General features: G+C 46.0%; 2 protein-coding genes across 6 annotated transcripts in view; one reads left to right on the plus strand and one right to left on the minus strand.

The window, feature by feature from the left end:
• Positions 1-21,434, minus strand: part of LOC147607245 (autophagy-related protein 9-like) — a 77,012-nt gene that overhangs the window by 44,199 nt on the left and 11,379 nt on the right. The window lies entirely within an intron of this gene.
• LOC147607246 (uncharacterized) lies at positions 1,813-6,407 on the plus strand. Its single transcript, XM_086790700.1, has 2 exons — positions 1,813-4,339; positions 4,453-6,407. The coding sequence occupies exons 1-2, from the start codon at positions 4,202-4,204 to the stop codon at positions 4,624-4,626; spliced, it is 312 nt and encodes a 103-aa protein (XP_086646826.1). The 5' UTR covers positions 1,813-4,201; the 3' UTR covers positions 4,627-6,407.

Consider the following 21,434-nt stretch of genomic DNA (forward strand, 5'->3'; position numbering starts at 1 on the left):
CTCCTTCTGTGGAAACCCAATCTTGCCAAGTAACCTCCGCACCGACAACCTCGCAAGCAGCACCACAAGCAGTCCGGTACTTTGCCTCTGTAGATGACAAGGCAATAGTTGGTTGCCTCTTGTTGCTCCAAGAAGTAGCTCCTGAGCCAAGGGTAAATCCGTAGCGTGATGTAGATCTCCTTGTGTTTGGATCTCCTTCCCAATCTGAGTCACTCTAACCTTGGAGTTTGACTCGTTCCTTCGTTCCCCCTCTAGTGTCATAGAAAAGTCCAAGATGCTTTGTACCATGCAGATACCGCAAGATCCGCAATCCTACGTCCTAATGAGTCTTCAAAGGTGTCTGCATGAATGAGCTCAATAGTCCACTGGAAAGCTCAAGTCCAATCTGGTGTTTAGCAACCAAATCAATGAACCCCAAGCTTCCGATACAAGGAGACACACAAGGATCATTAACTATGAGTTTGGTATCGGGTCCATCGGTGAAGAAATAGGCTTGCAGTTCTCCATCCCAAAGGTCTCTAGCAACTCATGAACATACCGTTGCTAGGAAACAAAAAACCCCCTCTGGGTTTGCGAAATCTCCAGTCCCAGAAAGAAATGGAGTAAGCCTAAGTCGGTCATCTCAAACTCCTTTGACAAGGCAGCCTTCGTCACAGCTATGTGCTCCACATGACCACCAGTGAGAATAAGATCATCCACATAAAGGATAATCAATGTGACCATAGCGCGTTCCCGAAAGAGATACAAGTTAGGATCTGCAATTGATCTCTGAAAACCTTTCTGTAGAAAGAAGGAATCAATCTTCTGATTCCAAGCCCTGTGAGCGTGCTTAAGACCATACAAGGCCTTCTGTAACTTGTAAACCATCCCCTTTGATCCTGGAACCTCAAAGCCTAGAGATTGCGGCCACCGTTGAGAAGAGGCAATGTACAAGAACTGTCCGAAGTGCGGTCATCCTCGCTGTCGGTTTCTCAATGGCTTCAAGTTTCACTTGCATGGCCTTATGTTAGCAGTCATCTCCTGTCTGTACACTATATCAGGGCCTCTGTTGTGGGTGTGCCCACCCGTTTTAGTGTTTTCCCATTTTTCCTCACTCTCAATCTATTTTCCCCATTTTTCGGAGGTGTGGTTGAGTTGTCGGCTGGCCCCAGATGTTGGCCGATTGCATGCTCGGAGACAGTGGGACGTCGAGGGTTTGCTGATTTGAGGTGCTGATTGGAGACTGTTTGGGTTGCACGGGACTTGGAGATCGGGTAGAAGACTGCCATCACCGTTGGACAGCCACCTTACATATTATTTGTAGCCTCCTCTTCTTCTTTTTTCCCACCCACCCTGCCTTCACAAGACCTTGTGAACCCTTGAGATGGCTGAGAAGCACGTGAAGATCCCAACACTCCCCACATTCCCGGTGGACCGACAGTTGGACGGGAACAACTACGGCATATGGAAGGTAATGATGGAGTCCGTTTTGGAGTCTTAAATGCACAAAAGTTGGAGTCTTTGTAGCCAGCTGAAGAATCAACACTTTTCTCGGTACTCTGCTAAGCACACTTGCTCCAATAGTGACCCTTCTAGCTACAATGGTTACTGGTCCACTCGGCCTTCAAAGCATCACACTTTGAGTTGGGTTTCTTCTCAGAAGACTTCTCCGATGAAGCCTTTCCTTTGCCCTTGTTGTTGTTGCGGTCTTTCGATCGCTGGTCAGTCAAGGCCTCATAACCTCCACCCTGTGGAGGGTTCGTAAACTGCTCTTCCTGGTTCAAACCATCGGCATAAGCTCCTCCCATGTGATGGTGCTGAGCCTCCCACTGGTGATCAGAGAGGAATAGTAAGCGGAATACTTAGAGGTCAGATGAGACAACAAAGTGATGGCCATATCCTCTGAAGATATCTCCTTCCCAGCTTGAAGAACCTCCTGCTAAAGAGCGTGGAGTTTGTTGATGTGCTCTAGCCTCCCGCGTTGTCGAGGACTTTGCAGCATTCATCACTCGCATGTGCACTTCCTAGGAAATCCGCTTCATGGGTGATACCCTGTTATACAGAGAAGCCAAGTGCTGCCAAATCCCTCGGGCCAGCGTCATGTGTTTGATATGATTAATCACCTGGGGTGTGCAATTAAGGAAGATGAAAGAACGCACATGGGCATTGACACGATCCCATAACTGTGCTTGAGCCTAGTAGAAGGTAAGAGCTCCCCATCCTCCAACCAGTGTTGCAATGAAACACGTTTCATTCCATGTGAATGAAACGAAACGTTTCATAGGAAAGAAACGCGTTTTTTTCATGATGCCCGGGAAACCTACGTTTTTTCAACGTTTTCTATCCAAAGAGCACGTTTTTCGAAAAAACGTCTATAGGCGACTGGGAATGATTGAAGGAGCTCTTGCCTTGCACAAATCAGCTCCTACCAGCTCCTCCCGCACTTCCGAGGTTCCGTGCCCGCTAACTCTCAGGTTAGTTGTGTTGATTTGTGCTTTTTTCTTCGATTTTGTAAAAAACACAGATTTTGAAATTTGGGGGTTTTCATGCCAGGGTGCCAATCCAGCCCTGCTTTTGTCAAGATGCCTCGCAATAAGGATGCCATGTGGGCCCATGTCACTTCCCTATCTAAATATGGTGGTTCAGGCACACAAAAGTGGAAATGCAATTTTTGCGGGATTTGATCAGGAGGGTCCATAATCCGTGTTAAGGCCCATTTCACAGGTTTAACCGGGGAAGGCATTGGTGCATGCAAACTTGTGCCTGCAAACATCAAAGCTGAGCTACAAGAATGGAAAAGACAGCAACTGACAGGACGTGGTTGTGGGCCTATGCTTGAGGATATTGGGGTTAGTGAGGATACATGTGAGGCATCAAAGAGAACACGGTTGGGTTCAGAGGAAGATGCACAGAGCCAAGGAGGATTTGGGGGTGCTGGTAGTTCCACTCCAACGGCAACACGAACTCCTTTGCCCGCAGCACCCAAAGCCTCTCTAAAGAGAGCAAGCATTCAAGCAAGCATGCAAAAGCAAGCAATTAAACATGCAACTAGGGAACTCACTAGGCTTTTCATCCGATGTGCTTTGTCTTTTCACATTGTGCGCACACCACGGTGGAAAAAGGCCATGAGGGCAATCAGCCGCATTGGATGTGAGTGGGAGGGACCCTCCTATGAGACCTTGCACACTAAAGAGCTCAGAAGAGAGCAACAAGCAGTGGAGGTGGAGATGGAGCCATTAAAAGCCACTTGGAGCAAGTATGGTTGCACATTGTTATGTGATGGGTGGTCAGGTATGCAAGAGGAATGTGTACAATATTTTGGTGTCCTCTTGCAAGGGCACCATGTTTTTGCGTGCCATTGATGCATCTATGCCTGGGACTGGTGACAGGAGCATTTATATGGTCACACCTCCACGAGGCTATCATGGAGATAGGTCCACAAAACATAGTGCAAGTGGTCACAGTCTAGGCTATGGACTCCATGTGCATCCCATAGCCTAGACTTGCTCGTTGAAGATCTTGCCAAGATTAGGTGGATTGTTGACATCTTTGACACTGTGCGTAGCTTGGTGAAGTTTGTTACCAAGAGGCCCAAGGTCTTGGCAATGTTTTGTGCAAATAGTGACCTTGAGCTTTTGAAGCCCTCAAAAACCAGGTTTGCATATATGTTCATTGTGGTTGAGAGGGTAGTGAGAGTCCGATAGGGACTCATGCGCACAGTGGTTAGTCGAGAGTGGATGAGCTGGGAGGACCATGAGCACCCGAAGGCAGTTGCTTTTGCACGCAGAGTGATGCAAGAAGATTGGTGGAAGGAGGCAGAGGCTTTATTGAGAGCTCTTCAGTGTTCTTCGCATCACTGACATGGAGGGCAGTACTCTTGGACTCTTGTACGAGTTCATGGACCGGATCAGAGAGGCTCTTAACCGATGCACTCTCTTGACATATGAGAGGTACTGAACTTCCAACTAGTTGCCTTCTTGTTGTGACTTGTAAGTTGTATCGTACTATGATCTATCGTAGCTTTGATCATTCATGGCTAATTTTCAGGGTTGAGGACATTCGACGGGTTTGGAATGACCGGTGGGATTGGTTCCATAGACCAATCCACGCGGTTGCCCACATATTGTACCCTCTCTGGCGTAGTGAGGCCCAAAATATTAATGAAGAGTTGGAAGATTGATGGCAAGATTACATTCAAAAATGGACAGGAGACGTGGAGCTCATGAGACGCTTGGAGGATGAGCAGCTAGTGTATCGGAATGCCAGCCACGCATTTGGTAGACAGCCTACATGCATGCGAGAGACACAGCTTCAGCCAGTCTCATGGTGGGAGAAGTATGGGATCAGTAGCCCTCACTTGGTGAGTACAACTCTAAAAGACAAGTCCGTTATTTACATAATACATTGATCAATGATGATTATACTTAGACTTTAGTACCCTGTACTTACAAAGTTTCTGTATTTTAATGGCAGAAACGCCTTGCCATTCGAGTCCTCTCACAGGATTGCAGTTCGGGTCCTGCGGAGAGGAACTGGAGCACATGGGCCCTCTTCCATACAAAGAAGAGGAACAGGTTGTCTACTGCTCAGTTGGAGCGGTTGGTGTATTGCCATTGCAATCTCTGCCTAATTGAGCAAAACTTCTAGAAAATGAATGAAATGTTTATGAAACGCGTTGCATGAAATGCCTGGCAACTATGCCTCCAACTTTGGCCTTGGAACACCAACCACAATGAAATCAGCCAAGTCATAGGACTCCAAGACAGACTCCATCATTACCTTCAAAATGCCATAGTTGGTTGGTTCCGTCCAACTGTCGATCCATCAATGTGGGGAGAGTGGGGATCTTGACATGCTTCTCAGCCATCTCAAGGGTGCACAAGGTCTTGTGAAGGGAGGCTGGGTGGGAAAAAAAATGAAGAAGAGGCTACAAACACTATGCAAGGTGGCTGTCCAACAATGATGGCCGCCTTCTACTCGTTCTGTCAAATCCCCACGGATCCCCTCGTGATCGAACTTGGTTCGAAACTCGAATCCTGCAAACAAACGAACAAACAAACAAGCAAGGGGGTGCAGGCCTGACTCACCTCCCAACCATGACAGCCGTGGGCAAGCCCACAGTCTTGGCTGTCCCCACCGAGCCACGAGCTGAGCTAACTAGGATGATGTACCGACCAATCTCCTCCTCGCGACGTCCCATACCGCCACGAAGCTGCCCTCGCGGGCCTCGAGACTGCTATCGGTCTCGGCTGCATAAAGCAGGTGCACGTCTGCACTAGATCCAGGCTCCAAGACCATAGAGCTCTCACAAACTCGCGAGACTCTCTATAATACAATAACTAACCTTGGCCACCCTTTTATAGGCTCTTGGTCGGTCATCGGGCGTCCACGCTTGGCCGCCCGCCCGTCCATACTTGGGTGCCCGCCCGTTAGTATATCCCTAACTCAGCTCGTCAATCAACCTGCCTAGTTCCAAGCTTCCCCAAGCCTTGAAACTAGTCTTGCATGCGTATAGCACACGGTAGATACACACTGTGGACATGACATACTCCCCTTCCTCTAAGAGCTCACTCCTGAGCTCACTAAAAAGCCAGGGTAATCTCTCTGAAGAGAAGTCAATGTCTCCCATGTAGCGTCCTCCTCAACACGATCCTTCCACTTGATCTTGTATTCCGTGATAAGCGTACTACGCAATCTTCGTTCACGAAATCCAAGAATCTTTTCAGGTTCGTGCGGAACAAATGTCATGTCCTCGACATCTATAATTTCTTGAGGAGTAACTAACTGATCTGCTCCACCCAGTACTTCCTTAAGTCTACTGACATGAAATACAGGATGAACTTTCACATGAGAAGGCAAATCCAATTCATATGCAACTGAATCAATCCGTCGTGAAACACGAAATGGTCCACAGTATCTAGGGGATAATTTCGGAGATCTACCTGTCCGTAAAGTCTCGGAATCTTTCGGAACTCGCAAATACACCATCGTTCCTTCAGAGAACTCTCTAGGTGAACGATGTCTATTAGAATAAAACCTGTCTCGGTCTTGAGCACTTCTAATAGATTCCTTTCCAACTTGTAACATTTCCTGCATATCTTGCAAAAAATTACGTGCTGCATCATGCTTAAGTCCTGAGAATCCTACTGTAACAGGTGATCTAGGTTGAAAACCGTACATAAGCATGAAAGGACTAAACCTTGTACTCGTATGCTTAGTACTGTTATATGCAAATTCTAACATAGGAAGATAATCCTCCCATGAACTCTGTCTTTTGGATACATATGCCCGAAGCATATCCTCCAAAATCTGATTCACTCTTTCAGTCTGGCCATCAGATTGAGGATGATCTGAGTGTGAGTGAGAGACAGTGTGGAGCACGCGAAGAAACAGAAGAAAAACGTGTGGAGGCCAAGAGCAAAACGATGGAGCTCAAAATATGAAGATAAGTTTGTTACAAAACTTAGGGCATATAATAACCCTAACTGGTGCCCGTTTCACATAACGGTAAGTTGGGCGCCTTATTGGGCGCGGGGAAAAAACCTCACTTAAAGTGAGTAAAAAGTGCCCGGCCGGTCCTAATACATTGGCCACTGCCCATAATAATGTCAGGACATTATTTCTAACACCCCCCTGCAGTGCCAATGTGGGTACAAGGCATGATGTCAATCACCAAAAGGAAGTAAGCCTAAAGCTTTGCGGAAAGCTTCAAACTTTTCTCGAGGTAAAGCTTTGGTGAAAATGTCTGCGACATTGTCATGTGTTGGACAATAGATCATGCTGATCTCCCCTGCATGAAGTTTCTCTCTGACATAATGATAATGTATCTCTATGTGTTTCGTTCGCGCATGAAACACAGGATTCCGTGCTACTGCAATAGCACTCTGACTGTCAGTGAGAATCGGAGTAGGCTCCTCCAATATAGGATGAAGATCTGCCAAGAGTCTGCGTAGCCAAACACATTCCACTGTCGTTGTGAAAGCTGCCCTGTACTCAGCCTCACAAGACGAGGTAGCTACTGTAGATTGTTTCTTGCTCAACCATGAAATGCATGAGTGTCCCAAAAAGAAACAATTACCACTGGTAGACTGCCTTGTGTCGAAGTCACCAGCCCAATCTGAATCACTGTATGCATGTAAATGCAAGTCACCCCCCCGGGAAACATCAAGCCATAAGACTTGGTGCCTTGCAAGTAACGAAACACACGCTTTACAGCTTGCCAATGAAGCTTTCGTGGGCTGTGCATATATCTGCTCACCTGGGATACTGCATACTGAATATCCGGTCTGGTGTTGCACAAGTAAATCAGGCACCCAACAGCCTGACAATAGAGAATAGCATCAAAAGATTCACTGCCATCATGTACTGTAAGTTTCAGCCCTGGTTCCATAGGAGTGGAAATAGGCTTACAATCTTGAAATTTGAATCTTTCCAACAGTCTCTGTACATACTTCGACTGTAACATAAAGATACCCTTCTCACTTTGTATGAACTGTATGCCCAAGTAATAGTGCAACATACCCATATCTGACATGTCAAATGCAGATTTGAGTTCGGACTTAAAATCTGAAATTTTATCCGCATCAGTACCTGTGAGCAACATATCATCTACATAAAGAATGATTATCAAAATATCCCCCCCATCTCTCTTGATGTAGAGGGTGCTTTCAGTTGGACTGTTGGTGAACCCCTGGCTAGTCAAAAATGCATCAATCTTTGCATACCAGGCACGCGGTGCTTGTTTTAAGCCATACAAAGCTTTCCTCAACTTGCACACCTTGTGCTCTTGACCAGACATAGCAAAACCAAGTGGTTGTATCACATAAATCTCTTCCTCAAGATCACCATTCAAAAAGGCTGTTTTTATGTCCAACTGATGTACAAACCAGCTATAATGTGCAACCATAGCAACAACAACACGGATGGTGGTCATCCGAGAAGTGGGGGCAAAAGTTTCTTCATAATCTATGCCCTTTTTCTGAGCATAGCCCTTAGCAACCAGCCTTGCTTTGTACCTGTCAATGGTACCATCAGGTTTGCGTTTAACCTTATAAACCCACTTTGTACCAATTGCCTTCTTGCCAGGAGGCAAATCCACCAAATCCCATGTATGATTCTTATCAATAGAATCCAATTCAGCTTGCATGGCCTGCATCCAATGCTGATTTTCACTTGCATCTTCAAAACTCTCAGGTTCCTCTTCATCCATAATAGAACTCACCCAAGCTGACTCTGAAAAGTGAGAGCTTTCAGCCTCACGTGTACTCCTACGTGTCCTACCTGGTAATGGAGCAGCAAGTCTACTCTCTTGAAGAGTCTGTATAGCCCAACGAGGAATGGTTCTAGCTTCTTGCAAAGCTGTCCTCTCTTGTACAACAATATCCTCTTCTGCTTGCTGTATGTCAGGCTCAGCCTGGGGCTGATTTAAAGCATCAAACACACGAGGTGGTGGCTGCAAATTCTGAAATTCAGCCGGTATATCAGCTGTGGTTCCTATGTCAATGGGTAACAACCCTTCAAATACATCAAAAGACTCCTGACGTTGCTGAAATTTAAATTCAGCAATGGGTTGTGCTGAATTCTCTGCAAAAACAACATCTCTGCTCACAAAAATCCTCCGTGTAACAGGATTATAGAGACGGTACCCTTTACTTTGACTGCTGTAGCCAACAAATATGCACTTTATGGCTTTATCATCAAGCTTCCCACGAAGCTCCTGTGGTACATGTGCATAAGCTGTGCATAAGCCAAGCAACCAAACACACGAAAATAATCAACACTAGGTTTCCGATCAAACCAAGCTTCATAGGGTGTAACAGATCTGAGTGCCTTTGTAGGGCACCTGTTCAACACATGAGTGGCACACATAAGAGCTTCCACCCAAAACTTATGTGGCAATCCCTTTGCTTTCAGCATACACCTGGCCATCTCCATGAGTGACCTATTCTTTCGTTCGGCTACACCATTCTGCTGAGGTGTATATGGTGTAGGACATTGGTGTACTATGCCCTTCTCTAAACAAAAAGCATCAAATACTTTAGATAAGTATTCCCCCCCTCTGTCAGTTCTGAGAGTCTGCACTTTTTGTCCTGTTGCATTTTCAACCATGTTGACATAATGTCGGAAATGCATAAAGACATCAGATTTGTTCTTCAAAGCATACACCCAGGCATATCTGGAAAAGTCATCAATAAAAGTAACAAAATACCAATGACCTCCCAAGGATTGTGTCCTCATTGGACCACATACATCACTGTGAATGAGCTGCAATTTGCGGACAGCTCTAACAACTCTATCCTTTTTGAAAGCCTGACGATGCATCTTTCCCAAAATACATCCCTCACACACATGTCTGGGAGGAGTCTCTAAATTAGGTAGGGCATCTACCATTTTCAGCTTCTGAAGTGCCATGAGACTGCCATAGTTTACATGCCCAAATCTGGCATGCCACAACTCTGCATCCTGCATAGCAGATGTAGAGGTAGAAGCAACACATGCACTGTGCCTCTCATAAGGATCAAGACGGTACAAACCGCGACATAAGGTCCCTGTAGCAACCAAAGCAAAGTCACTTTCCCTGTCACGGACCATACATTTAGTATCCTCAAAGGAAACAACCAGCCCTCTCTTTGCAAAAGAAGACACTGAGAGAAGATTCTTCTTTATCCCAGGCACATACAATACATCCTGAAGGAGAAACTCTGAGCCATTAATGTCTGTAAGCATAACATCCCCTGTGCCCTGAACTGGATAAGAAGCATTATTTGCACACGTAACCTTTCTGCCACAAGAAGAAGGTACCATCTTGCCAAACAAATCCTTTCTGGACGTGATGTGCCTTGAGGCACCACTGTCAAAGAACCATACATCACCACTTTCACTCACACTGAGTGAATGAACCTCATTTGAGGGATCATAGCTGCAAGTAAAGAAGCACCAATCCTCTTCCACAAGGTTGGCTGTGGCATCATCTTTCTTGTTATCCACATCTGAAGAGTCTTCAACTGAATTACCAGACTCTTTCTTCTTTTCCTTGGCTATCCTCTTATAACATTCATGAATATAGTGACCTGTCTTCTTGCAATAATGGCACTTACCCTTCTTTTTAGGTTTCTGTGCATCATCCTTCTCTTTACTAGATGGCTGTCCTGATTCTGACTTGGGCTTATATGCACCAGATTTTCCTTTGCCCTTGTTCTTGGCAAAGAATGCTTGCTCACCACCCCTATGCATGACATTTTTCCGAGTCTGCTCTTCCTGCAACAAAAGTCCAACCAATTCCTGAAAGGATAGAGGGACAGGATTACCCCTCATGGACAAGTGAAGAGATGTATGAAAACCCAAATAAGAGCTCGGTAAAGAGTTAAGTGTAGTGGTGACCATCTCAGCATCAGAAATGATTTCATCAATATTCAAGAGCTGTTCTCTCAAATCCTGAATCTTCGTAAGATGATCCTGCATAGAATCACCCTCATCCATGCACAAGTGTGATAGTTCCCGCTTCAAAAAGGCAACTCTAGCCTCATTGCGAGCCTGATACATGTGCTCCAAAGTATCCCATGCAGCCTGAGATGTCCTGCATGAACGGATATGCGGAATAATGGACCTCTTAACTGAAAGTGCAATCAAAGAGAGTGCCTGAGCATCCCTGGAATCCCACCTAGTTTGTTCCTGTGTAGGTGCCTGAGGAGCTGGTAGTACAACCTGCTGCCTGCCATGTTGTGGAGGGGTAGCTGGGGCCACATGCATAGGCCTTGCCTCAGCTCCACTTACATAATTCCACAAATTCTTTGCAACTAGCAGATTCCTGAGCATAAAGCTCCACAGGGAATAGTTGGTTCCATCCAACTTATCTTCCTGGGCTAAAAACCCAAACACATCAGCAGTGTTCTGTGCCATGAGAGCAAACTGTAACCTGCAAAAGAGACTGACTGCACAAGAGTCCACAAATATTGCTCGAGACTGTCTGTTTCACACAGATAGACAGCACAGCAACAAAAGCCCCAAATTTCTGGTGGCTCAAATTTCTCTGATTCCCACAAAAAACCTGTGGGAGCTGTCACAGATTGTGCAGCAACATAAAAACAGCAAAAGCCCCAAATTTCGGACTTGATTTGCTGACAAAATTCACAGTTAAGCTCCAAAATACAGCAGGTAGACTCACCCGAGTTGCTGCTGCAGATTGCTGGGTATGAACTGATGCAGAAGACAGTACAATGCTGTACGGAAGGCTGTACGGACAGCAAACAGCAACCAGCAGGTGCTGTACAGAACTGTACGGACAGAAAACAGCAAATAGAGCTGTACGACAGCTGTACGGCTGCTGTACGATCAGAAAACAGCAGCAAAACTGGTCGTACAGACCTGTACGAGCAGAAAAACAGCAACCAGCAGCCACACGTGCTGCACAGATGCTGTACGGCCTGTAGAAAAACGACCAGCACTGCTTTTTGCACCAGAACAGTGCCCGAGACACACAGGAAGTAGTCGCCCAGGTCTGTAGGAGGAGGGCGACCTGTTTTTCAGCACCAGAAGCAGGCGACCAGCACAGTAGAGAGTGTTTCTTCGCGACGAAAGTGCTTCACCAGCAGTAGGGAAGGCGGGAGCAGGAACAACAACCAGCTCTGATACCAATTGTGAGTGAGAGACAGTGTGGAGCACGCGAAGAAACAGAAGAAAAACGTGTGGAGGCCAAGAGCAAAACGATGGAGCTCAAAATATGAAGATAAGTTTGTTACAAAACTTAGGGCATATAATAACCCTAATTGGTGCCCGTTTCACATAACGGTAAGTTGGGCGCCTTATTGGGCGCGGGGAAAAAACCTCACTTAAAGTGAGTAAAAAGTGCCCGGCCGGTCCTAATACATTGGCCACTGCCCATAATAATGTCAGGACATTATTTCTAACACTGAGGAACTCAAATTCAAAGTTGTTTCCAACTTCTCAAAAACAAGTTTCCAAAAGTCACTCGTAAACTTAGAGTCCCTATCACTGACTATGTCCTGCGGTAACCCGTACAGTCTAAACAATTGCTCGATAAACTGCCGAGCTAATTGCGTAGCTGTAATAGTCTTCCGGGTCAGTAAAAATCTAGCCATTTTTGTCAAGCGATCTACCACAACCCAAATAGAATCGTGGCCTTGATGTGTTCTTGGCAATCCGGTAATAAAATCCATGGAAATACTTTCCCATTTATTACCTGGGATTTGCAAAGGATGCAATAACCCAGCCTGTCTAAAGCGTTCAGCTTTATTTGCCTGACAAATTTGACACTTGAGAACATAATCTTCTACATACCCTTTCATCTTCAGCCAATAAAAAGTGTGTTTCACTAATGATAGTGTCCTGTGTACCCCAGGGTGTCCAGCAGAAGGGGCGTCGTGACACTCCCTCAGAATCTTGGACCTAATGTCCGGGATCTGTGGTACACAAATTTTGTCATTACGGAATAGTAAACCATTCTGAATCATCCACTGACCTCCTGCAGCCTGAATGGTAGACTGCGCAGTCACCGAGTCTTGGTCAATCAATGAGCTCTCGTCCTGGATCTTCTGCCAAAATGGACCAAAATAACTATCAGTCCTGCAAAGCCCTCTCAATGACTGAAATAAGTCAGTAGAAATCTCGGTGAACGACAAAGTATTCACCTCTCTAATCCGACTAAGCGCATCTGCAATATTATTCATGGACCCTTTCCGATAATGGATCTCAAAATCAAAATCTTGCATTAACTCTGCCCAACGAGCTTTCCTTCCTCGAAAAAACAACAAAACCGCGAAAAGAACGAAATTGTTTCACTGTTCGCGGTATAGGCCAGTCCAAAACCTTCTGAACTCGGTCATAGTCAATGCTCAATCCATCTCTAGTGATCTTGTGTCCCAAGTAAATGATGTCGGTCATAAAGAACTCACATTTACTGAACTTAGCACATAGTCGATTCTGTCTCAAAATAGATAAGACAATCGTGAGGTGTCTGACATGATCCTCAAGAGTACGGCTATATATCAAAATATCATCCAGGAACACCACCACAAATTTCGTTCATGAAAAAGATCGTTCATCATTTGCTGGAAAGTGGCTGGAGCATTGGTTAACCCAAAAGGTAATACGAGAAACTCGTAATGGCCATACCTAGTCCGAAAGGCGGTTCTTTCGACATGCCTTTCATGAATACGTATCTGGTGATAGCCAGTACGTAAATCTATCTTCGTGAAATATTTCGCTCCTGCTAACCGGTCAATTAGGTCATCTGATCGAGGGAGAGGTTAACGGTTCTTAATGGTCAGCTTGTTCAATCTCTTGTAATCTATACACATTCTCCAAGTATTGTCCTTCTTGCTCCTAAGTAATACAGGTGCACCCCAAGGTGATTTACTTGGACGGATCTGGCCCATCCTCAAATAATCTTCGAGTTGTTTAGCCAACTCATCTTCCTCAGCTTGGCTCATCCTATAAGGTGGAATACTCACAGGATGAGTACCAGGGATCAAGTCAATACGATGATCTACTGCCCGTTCAGGTGGTAAACCCGATGGCAGTTCCTTAGGAAATACGTTTTGAAACGAATCAAGTACCTTCTGTAATTCCTTGCTTTCAAACACACTTAATTCATTCACATCCATGGAAGGGATGAGAAAAGAAGAAAGTGGAATCAATACACAATGGAAAGCGGTATACAAAGAAGAATTCATTATATTTCCAAAATCAATTGTATTTACAAGAGGTCCCTGAGAGGGATGAATACAATCACCTAAAATACTATACTTGGTGTCTCTATGCTGAAAAGAAAAAATATGACTAGACCAATCTATCTGGACGTCAAGAGTCTTAAACCACTCAATCCCTAATAACAAGTCTACATTTTCCAGATGCATGACATAGCATTCCAGAGTATCTTTGTAGTCCTGAATCTGGATTGGAAGCATCTCGACCTTGCGATCCCAAACTTGTCTTCCCGCAGGTAGACGTACCTCATAGGTATAGTCACTGAGTGTCGTGTCAAGTGTGATATGCAGCGGAAGTCTTTGTATTGGTTGATCCTGTCACACAATATGCTCACACCGTCTTCTGTATCCTGAGTTTCGTGAGTTTAGCAATCCATTTCATTTACTTCAAACTTTAAAGAGTTGAGAGAGAGATATGAACACTGTACACCAGATTGGGTCCCGAATTACCCACTGAAGGGCCCCCTATCCCGATAACGAGATAGTATTTGCTTTATTACTTTAGAGAGAATGACTTTGGACTGTAGATAAGCCAAACGCAAGATCTCGGAGGATCGGAGTATGGCTGATCTGTACACTGCTGTAGAAACACCTCAATGACTTGATCTTGAGCCTATGCACTCCTCCCAAGGGCATGAGGAAGGGCTGCACACCTGAGGCTCAAAGAAGAAGAAGGTGGACTGTTCTACACACTGTTAGAATGCTGAAAACACATATGAATGCTGAGTTACCTTCACTAGATGACTGCTGAATGTGTTGATGATGCAGAGAAGGCTGGACACTGATGCAAACAACTGTTTCAATGCTGGAAACTGTTGTAAACTGTTGCTTCAAGGCTGGATTCTGCTGTGGACAGAAACGCAGGTGTCTGGGAGTGTTGATGGACTGAAACGCAGCAGCAACAGATGACTGGCTAAGGACAAGCACCTAGGCTGGGCTGAAGCTATGGATCTCAAGGGGCTGGAGAAGAAAGCTTATGGGCACTAGGGCATGGATTAGTCTTATGCTGAAAGCAAGAGAGAGAGGAGAGCTCTTAGCACAATGAAGACTGAATGAGCAAAAGAGGCTCTAGGCAAGCCTATTTATACTAACTGGAGGTTGGTCATTTAATAAACTTAATATTTATAAATGCCCAATAATGCAAATAATGATAAATAAATACTAATAAATATGGAAAAAATACCAGATAAATCCCAGTAAATTCCCTAAGGCTTTGGGGATGTTCTAAATGATGCACAGGCATATGTATGCATATGATGCAAGATGCAGAGTGCTTTCTGATGCAAACCCTAAGGCTTCTACTGACTTTACATGCATGAATGATTCTCTCCAAGTGGGTTAAGGGACTTGACTGACTGACTGACCCACTAAGGCTGAGGAATGACCTACGTAGCTCGTGCCTGACTTATCTAGGACTGAGGATGTACAATGGGGTCACGGCGTACGACAAATATCATCCTATTGGGTTCTACAACTGTACAAATGATGCACTTCTGATGATGAGCCATCTTGTCACCATGCACTTAGTGCAGAGTGCATGTGACATTCCCTCCTGATTAGCTTGGCGGCAGGTTCATGGCTTCCAAGTAGTCCGCCAATAACTGGGGGTACTCCTAGAAGAACTCCTCGTCGAGCCATACGGCTTCGTGGGTGCCTCGATCTCGGAACTTCGTATAGAACTGACGAATCCGTCGACCGGAACCATGCTTCCATCGATGAAGAAGGATCTGTTCAGCTCAATAACTTCTGCCTCGTCTACCACGTCTGGCTGCTGTTCATCTGAAACATCAAACACTTCTGGACCAACATATGGTTTTAGCCAAGAAACATGGAAAACATCATGCATTGTCCAACTGGCAGGCAACTTTAACTTCATTGAGACATCACTTATCTTCTTAACTATTGGAAAAGGGCCAAAACTACGGAAAGAAAGCTTGGGACAACGTTTGCCCACTTGTTTCAATCTCTGCTTCATGATACGCAAATAGACCCAATCCCCTTCCTTGAAGTGGACATCTCGTCTAGATTTATTTGCCTGTCTGCTATATGCTTCCTGAGCTTTGGTCAAGCGGTCTTTGACTGACTCAATGATCTCGGAAAATGCTACCGTGGTTTTATTAGCCTCTAAAGATGGAGACACCATTCTCGTCAAAAGAGAAGAAAAACGGCGACCAAAGGCTGCTTCATATGGAGTCCGTCCGACACTGGATGAATGCGTGTCGTTTAAGATAGCTTGGACCAACGGAAGATAGTGCTCCCATTTGGACTGCTGGTCATGACAATATGACTTGAGGACATCAAAGGCCAACTGATTATAAATTTCTGTCTGGCCATCTGTCTGGGGATGGAATGCACTAGACAACTGCAACTTAGTTCCAAAGTTTTCAAATAATGCCCTCCAGAAATGCGAGGTAAACTTGGAATCTCTATCTGATGTTATGGTGCTAGGCAAACCACAAATTGGATACCAATGCTTGAGAAACAGACGGGCTACGTCCTCGGGTGTGGCCGTATGCTTGCATGGGATGAGCATGCAGAACTTACTAAAGCGATCCACAATGGTAAAACACTGAGTGTTACGGGATCCAGTGGATGCTGGTAGAGGCCCTACAAAGTCCATAGATATGTCGATGAAAGGTCCGTCGGGGATAGGCAAAGGTTGAAGTAAACCTGCCTTCTTTGTATGGGGAACCTTGACTTTTTGACAAATCTTACAGGCTTGTACATGTGCATAGACATCACGCCCCATCTTTGGCCAATAAAAGGACCGTTCTAATTTCTCGAGGGTACTGTTGATACCCCTATGTCCTCCAACTAAGGAGTCATGGGCATCGTGGAGAAGAGCGGAACGCTTTTCTCGAGTAACACAGAGACGGTTCTTGTAGAACAACCAACCGTTCTGTACTGAATAGTGGCCAGGCTCAGAAGTGAGGGCCAAACTATACTGAGTACCAAACTCAGGGGAGTTGACATATTGGTCTTTCATACTATCTAAGTCCTTCCCCGTGATTTCGAGAATGGTAGCTTCTTGGACTGCCTGGATGCTGGACTTTCGACTGAGAGCATCTGCTACTGGGTTATGCTTACCAGGGATGTATTCAATCATACCTCCGAACTGTTGGAAGATTTGACTCCACCTGGCTTGTCGATCACTCCACTGGGCACTTGGCATAGTCTGAAGCCACTTAAGTGCTTGGTGGTCTGTTTTCACTGTGAAAGCCTGTCCATAAAGAAAAGGCTTCCAATGTTTGAGCGCTGTGATCACACCCAAAAGCTCTTTGTCATATACCGAATAATTCTTTTCGGCGACATCTACAGTCGGCCAACGCTAGAGGCTCTCCACGACTGCATAAAGCAGTCGGCCAGCAGCAAGTGTCTCCACGACTGTAGGAAGCAGGTCGACCAGCCACCAGCACCTCCACGATTGTGAAACAGGTCGGCCAGCCACCAGGAGCACATGAGGTGCAGTCGGCCAACACCATGGGCTCCTGCCAACCATCTGGCATCCATCCACACCATGGAAAAATGGAAAAAAATAGGAAAAAAATACAAGGAGTGAGAAAAAATGATAAAACACCTATACAAGGCGGGCACACCCACAACAGAGGCCCTGGTGTATTAAAATAGACAGGAGATGACTTCTAACACCCCCTCTCAGCTCCTGGCTGTGAAATCAACCCAAGGGAGCTGGAGTGCCGCCTGAGCGTAGCCTGAGGTAAAGACTTCGTGAAGAGGTCCGCCGCAATGTCCTCCGTCGAACAATAAAGTAGCAAGATGTCACCAGCCAAGATCTTCTTGTAGGGTTTGAGCTGTTAGGGTTAGGGTTTGAAAGGCACTTCAGCAGGAGGCGTGAGAGTGTGAGAGAGGAACACGACTGCTCATGTATTGATTGTTGATAAAATGAAGTACAATAGCCACATAAAAGAATGTGACCTAATAGTGTGTTCACATGGTCCGGCCATAAATAGTGCCGGGTGGACCAAATCATTTATAAACCTTTATAAGTGAAACTAAGCTAAAACTGGGGGAAAAAACCTCCACTAACTGAAGTAAAAAGTGCCCCAGTAACCTATTGATGATCACTAGCACTACCCTCGGTGCATACACAGCATAAAACCCAACAAACCCCCCTAGAGTGATATGTGATCACTGTACATCATCCACCAAAAGGAAACAAATTCAAAGCAGTGCGGAATGCTTCGAATTTCGGACGTGGTAGTGCCTTGGTGAAGATGTCTGCCACATTCTGATCTGTAGGGCAATAAATCAGACTGATATCACCTGCCTGGAGTCTCTCCCGAACAAAGTGATAGTGAATCTCAATGTGTTTCGTGCGAGCATGAAACACAGGATTCCTGGCCACGGCAATGGCACTCTGACTATCAGTATAGATAGGTGTAGGCTCCTCCACTGAAATATCCATATCAGTCATAAGACGACGCAGCCAGACACACTCAACGGTAGTAGTGTAAGCTGCTCTGTACTCTGCCTCACAAGACGAACTGGCCACTGTGGTCTGTTTCTTGCTTAGCCAAGAAATACATGAAGAGCCAAGAAAGAAACAATTTCCACTAGTGGAATGTCTGGTATCAAAATCACCAGCCCAATCTGAATCGCTGTAAGCATATAGCTGCATGTCACCCCCCTCAGGATAAAGCAATCCAAGAGACAAGGTACCCTGCAAATACCGAAATACACGCTTCACAGCTTGCCAATGTGACAATCGCGGGCTGTGCATGAATCTGCTCAACTGAGATACGGCATACTGAATATCTGGCCGTGTAGTACACAAGTAAATAAGGCACCCAATAGCCTGAGCATATGTAGTGGCATCAAATAAAATACTGTCATCTTGTAGTGACAGTTTCATCCCAGGCTCCATAGGAGTGCTAATAGGCTTGCAATCCTGAAATTTAAACTTCTCCAAAAGTTTAGCAACATACCGAGATTGCAACAACCCAATGCCTCTGTTATCTTGCACAAACTGTATGCCCAAATAGTAGTGTACGAGCCCCAAATCAGACATGTCAAATGTCTGTTGCAGTATCTCTTTAAAAGCTGCAATTTTGTCATTATTTGATCCCATGAGCAAAAGATCATCTACATAAAGACTGATGATACTGTATCTCTATGCGCTTGGTCCAGGCATGCAATATCGGGTTCCGAGCAATAGCTTTACAACTCTGGTTATCGCACTGGATGACTGTGGGCTCCTTCTGTGGAAACCCAATCTCGCCTAGCAGCCTCCCACACAACCTCACAAGCAGCACCACAAGCAGCCCGGTACTCTGCCTCTGTCGAAGAGAGGGCAATAGTTGGCTGCCTCTTGCTGCTCCACGAAATTGCTCCTGAGCTGAGGGTAAAACTGTATCCTGAAGTAGATCTCCTCGTGTCTGGATCTCCTCCCCAATCTGAGTCACTCCAACCTTGGAGCCTGACTCCATCCCCTCCTGTGTAAAAGAGTCCTAGATCCTTCGTACTTTGCAGATACCGCAAGATCCGCAATCCTGCGTCCCAATGAGACTTCAATGGCGTCTGCATGAAAGAGCTCAACAGCCACGAAGAAGCTCAAGTCCAATCTGGTGTTCAACAACCAGATCAATGAACCAACCAACTTCCGGTACTGCGAGGCATCAACTGGCTCACGAGGATCAGTAACGGTTAACTTTGTGTTCGGGTCCATCGACGAAGTAATAGGCTTGCAGTTCTCCATCCCAAAGGCCTCAAGCAACTCATGAACATACCGCTGCCAAGAGACGAAAAACCCCCTCTGGGTCCACCAGATCTCCAATCCCAAAAAGAAGTGGAGTAAGCCTAAGTCGGTCATCTCAAACTCCTTTGACAAGGCAGCCTTCGTCACACCAATGTGCTCCACATGACCGCCGGTGAGAATGAGATCATCCACATAAAGGATGATAATCGTGACCATGCCGCGTTCCCGAAAGAGATACAGGTTAGGATCTGCAACCGATCTCTGAAATCCAGTCCGAACAAAGAAGGAATCAATCTTCTGATTCCAAGCCCTAGGAGCCTGCTTAAGACCATACAAGGCCTTACGTAACCTGTAAACCCTTCTGATCCTGGAACAATAAAGCCTGGAGGCTGTTCAACATACACCTCCTCCTGCAGGTCACCATTAAGGAACGCAAATTTTACATCCATTTGATACACGGGCCACCTCTAAGAAGAAGCAAGGGCAAGAACGGTCCGAATAGTGGACATCCGTACGGTCAGTGCAAAGGTATCCTCGTAGTCGATGCTTGGCCGCTGAGCATAACCTTTAGCCACAAGTCTGGCTTTGTGTTTGTCCACCGACCCATCAGACGCATATTTGGTCTTAAAGACCCATTTGACACCAATGACTGACCGTTTCGACGGCCTCGGTACCAACTCCCAAGTGTTGTTCTTCTCGATGGCATCAAGCTCCACCTGCATGGCTTGTCTCCAAGTATCCTGTGAAAGGGCTTCCTTGATGGAAGTGGGCTCCTTATCCCGCATAATACGAGACATCAGAGCATAGTTTACCTGAAGAAGCTCCGTTGTATTGCTTTTATCTCGGACTCTGTGTGATCTTCGAGGGCCGTCCTCTGTGGTCCACTCGGAGGGTAACTCCGTGACACCTGACTCCCGAAGGGTGTCTAACAACCACGTAGGTACTCGAACAGATCATGGAGCCTCCTGTGGTCGCGGGGGCTCTACTCCAGCTACGGGCTCAACCTCCTGTACTGCCTGAGGTTGATCAACTGGAATAATGGTCTGGGAATCATCATCAGACTCCTCTGGATCTCCAAGAAGTGGCGGCTCCTCGACAGTGGATACTGGAACATGCTCGTCAAAGACCACATCCCGGCTGACAACAATCTCGTTCCTGTTTGGATCATACAATCTGTATCCCTTGCAAAGAGAATTATACCCCACAAATACAAGCTTGCGGGACTTGGAGTCAAGCTTCCCCCTCTGCTTCTTCGGAATATGTACATATGCGTCACTCCCAAAAACACGGAAGTGCGAGACATCGGGTTTCCTGCCAAAATATGCCTCAAATGGAGTCATATGGGGTACTGAAGTCGTCGGAGATCGGTTGAGGGTATGGACAGCCGTTGCCACAGCCTCTCCCCAAAGTGGACGAGGAAGATCACGATGCTCCAGCATGGTCCTCGCCATCTCCACCACAGTCCTGTTCTTGCGTTCGACAACTCCATTCTCCGAAGGCGATCTTGTATTGGCCAGTTCCCTTTTGATGCCATGATCTGCACAAAATCTGAGAAATACAGTCGAGGAGAATTCACCTCCTTTATCAGCCCTGAGAGTCTTGACCTAAAATCCAGACTCTTTCTCCACCATCACGTGCCAATCCTTGAACCGTGCAAAAGCTTGGTCCTTCTGGGAAAGAAAGTAGACCCACGTGAATCTGGTACAATCATCAACAAGCAGCATAAAGTAGAGAGATCCTCCCAAAGATGGTGTCTGCTGAGGTCCACACAAGTCGGTGTGAATCAACTCCAATGGTTTCGAAGCCCGCCTGGAAGCCTGCTTCGAAAAGGATTCCCTGTGCTGCTTACCACGTATGCAAGAACTGCAATGCCCTTGCCTACTGCCAACATCTGGCAAGCCAACCACCATCTGGTCTCGGAAAGCTCGCCTCAATGCATCCACATTTAAGTGGCCAAAACGAAAGTGCCACAAATCTCCAACCTGAGAACCTGTCAACGAGGAGAGTGCACAGAGCTT

The sequence above is a fragment of the Cibotium barometz genome, chromosome 55 (genome assembly GCF_041138505.1).
Source record: "Cibotium barometz isolate CiBa-2024 chromosome 55, ASM4113850v1, whole genome shotgun sequence".
NCBI lineage: Eukaryota > Viridiplantae > Streptophyta > Polypodiopsida > Cyatheales > Cibotiaceae > Cibotium > Cibotium barometz.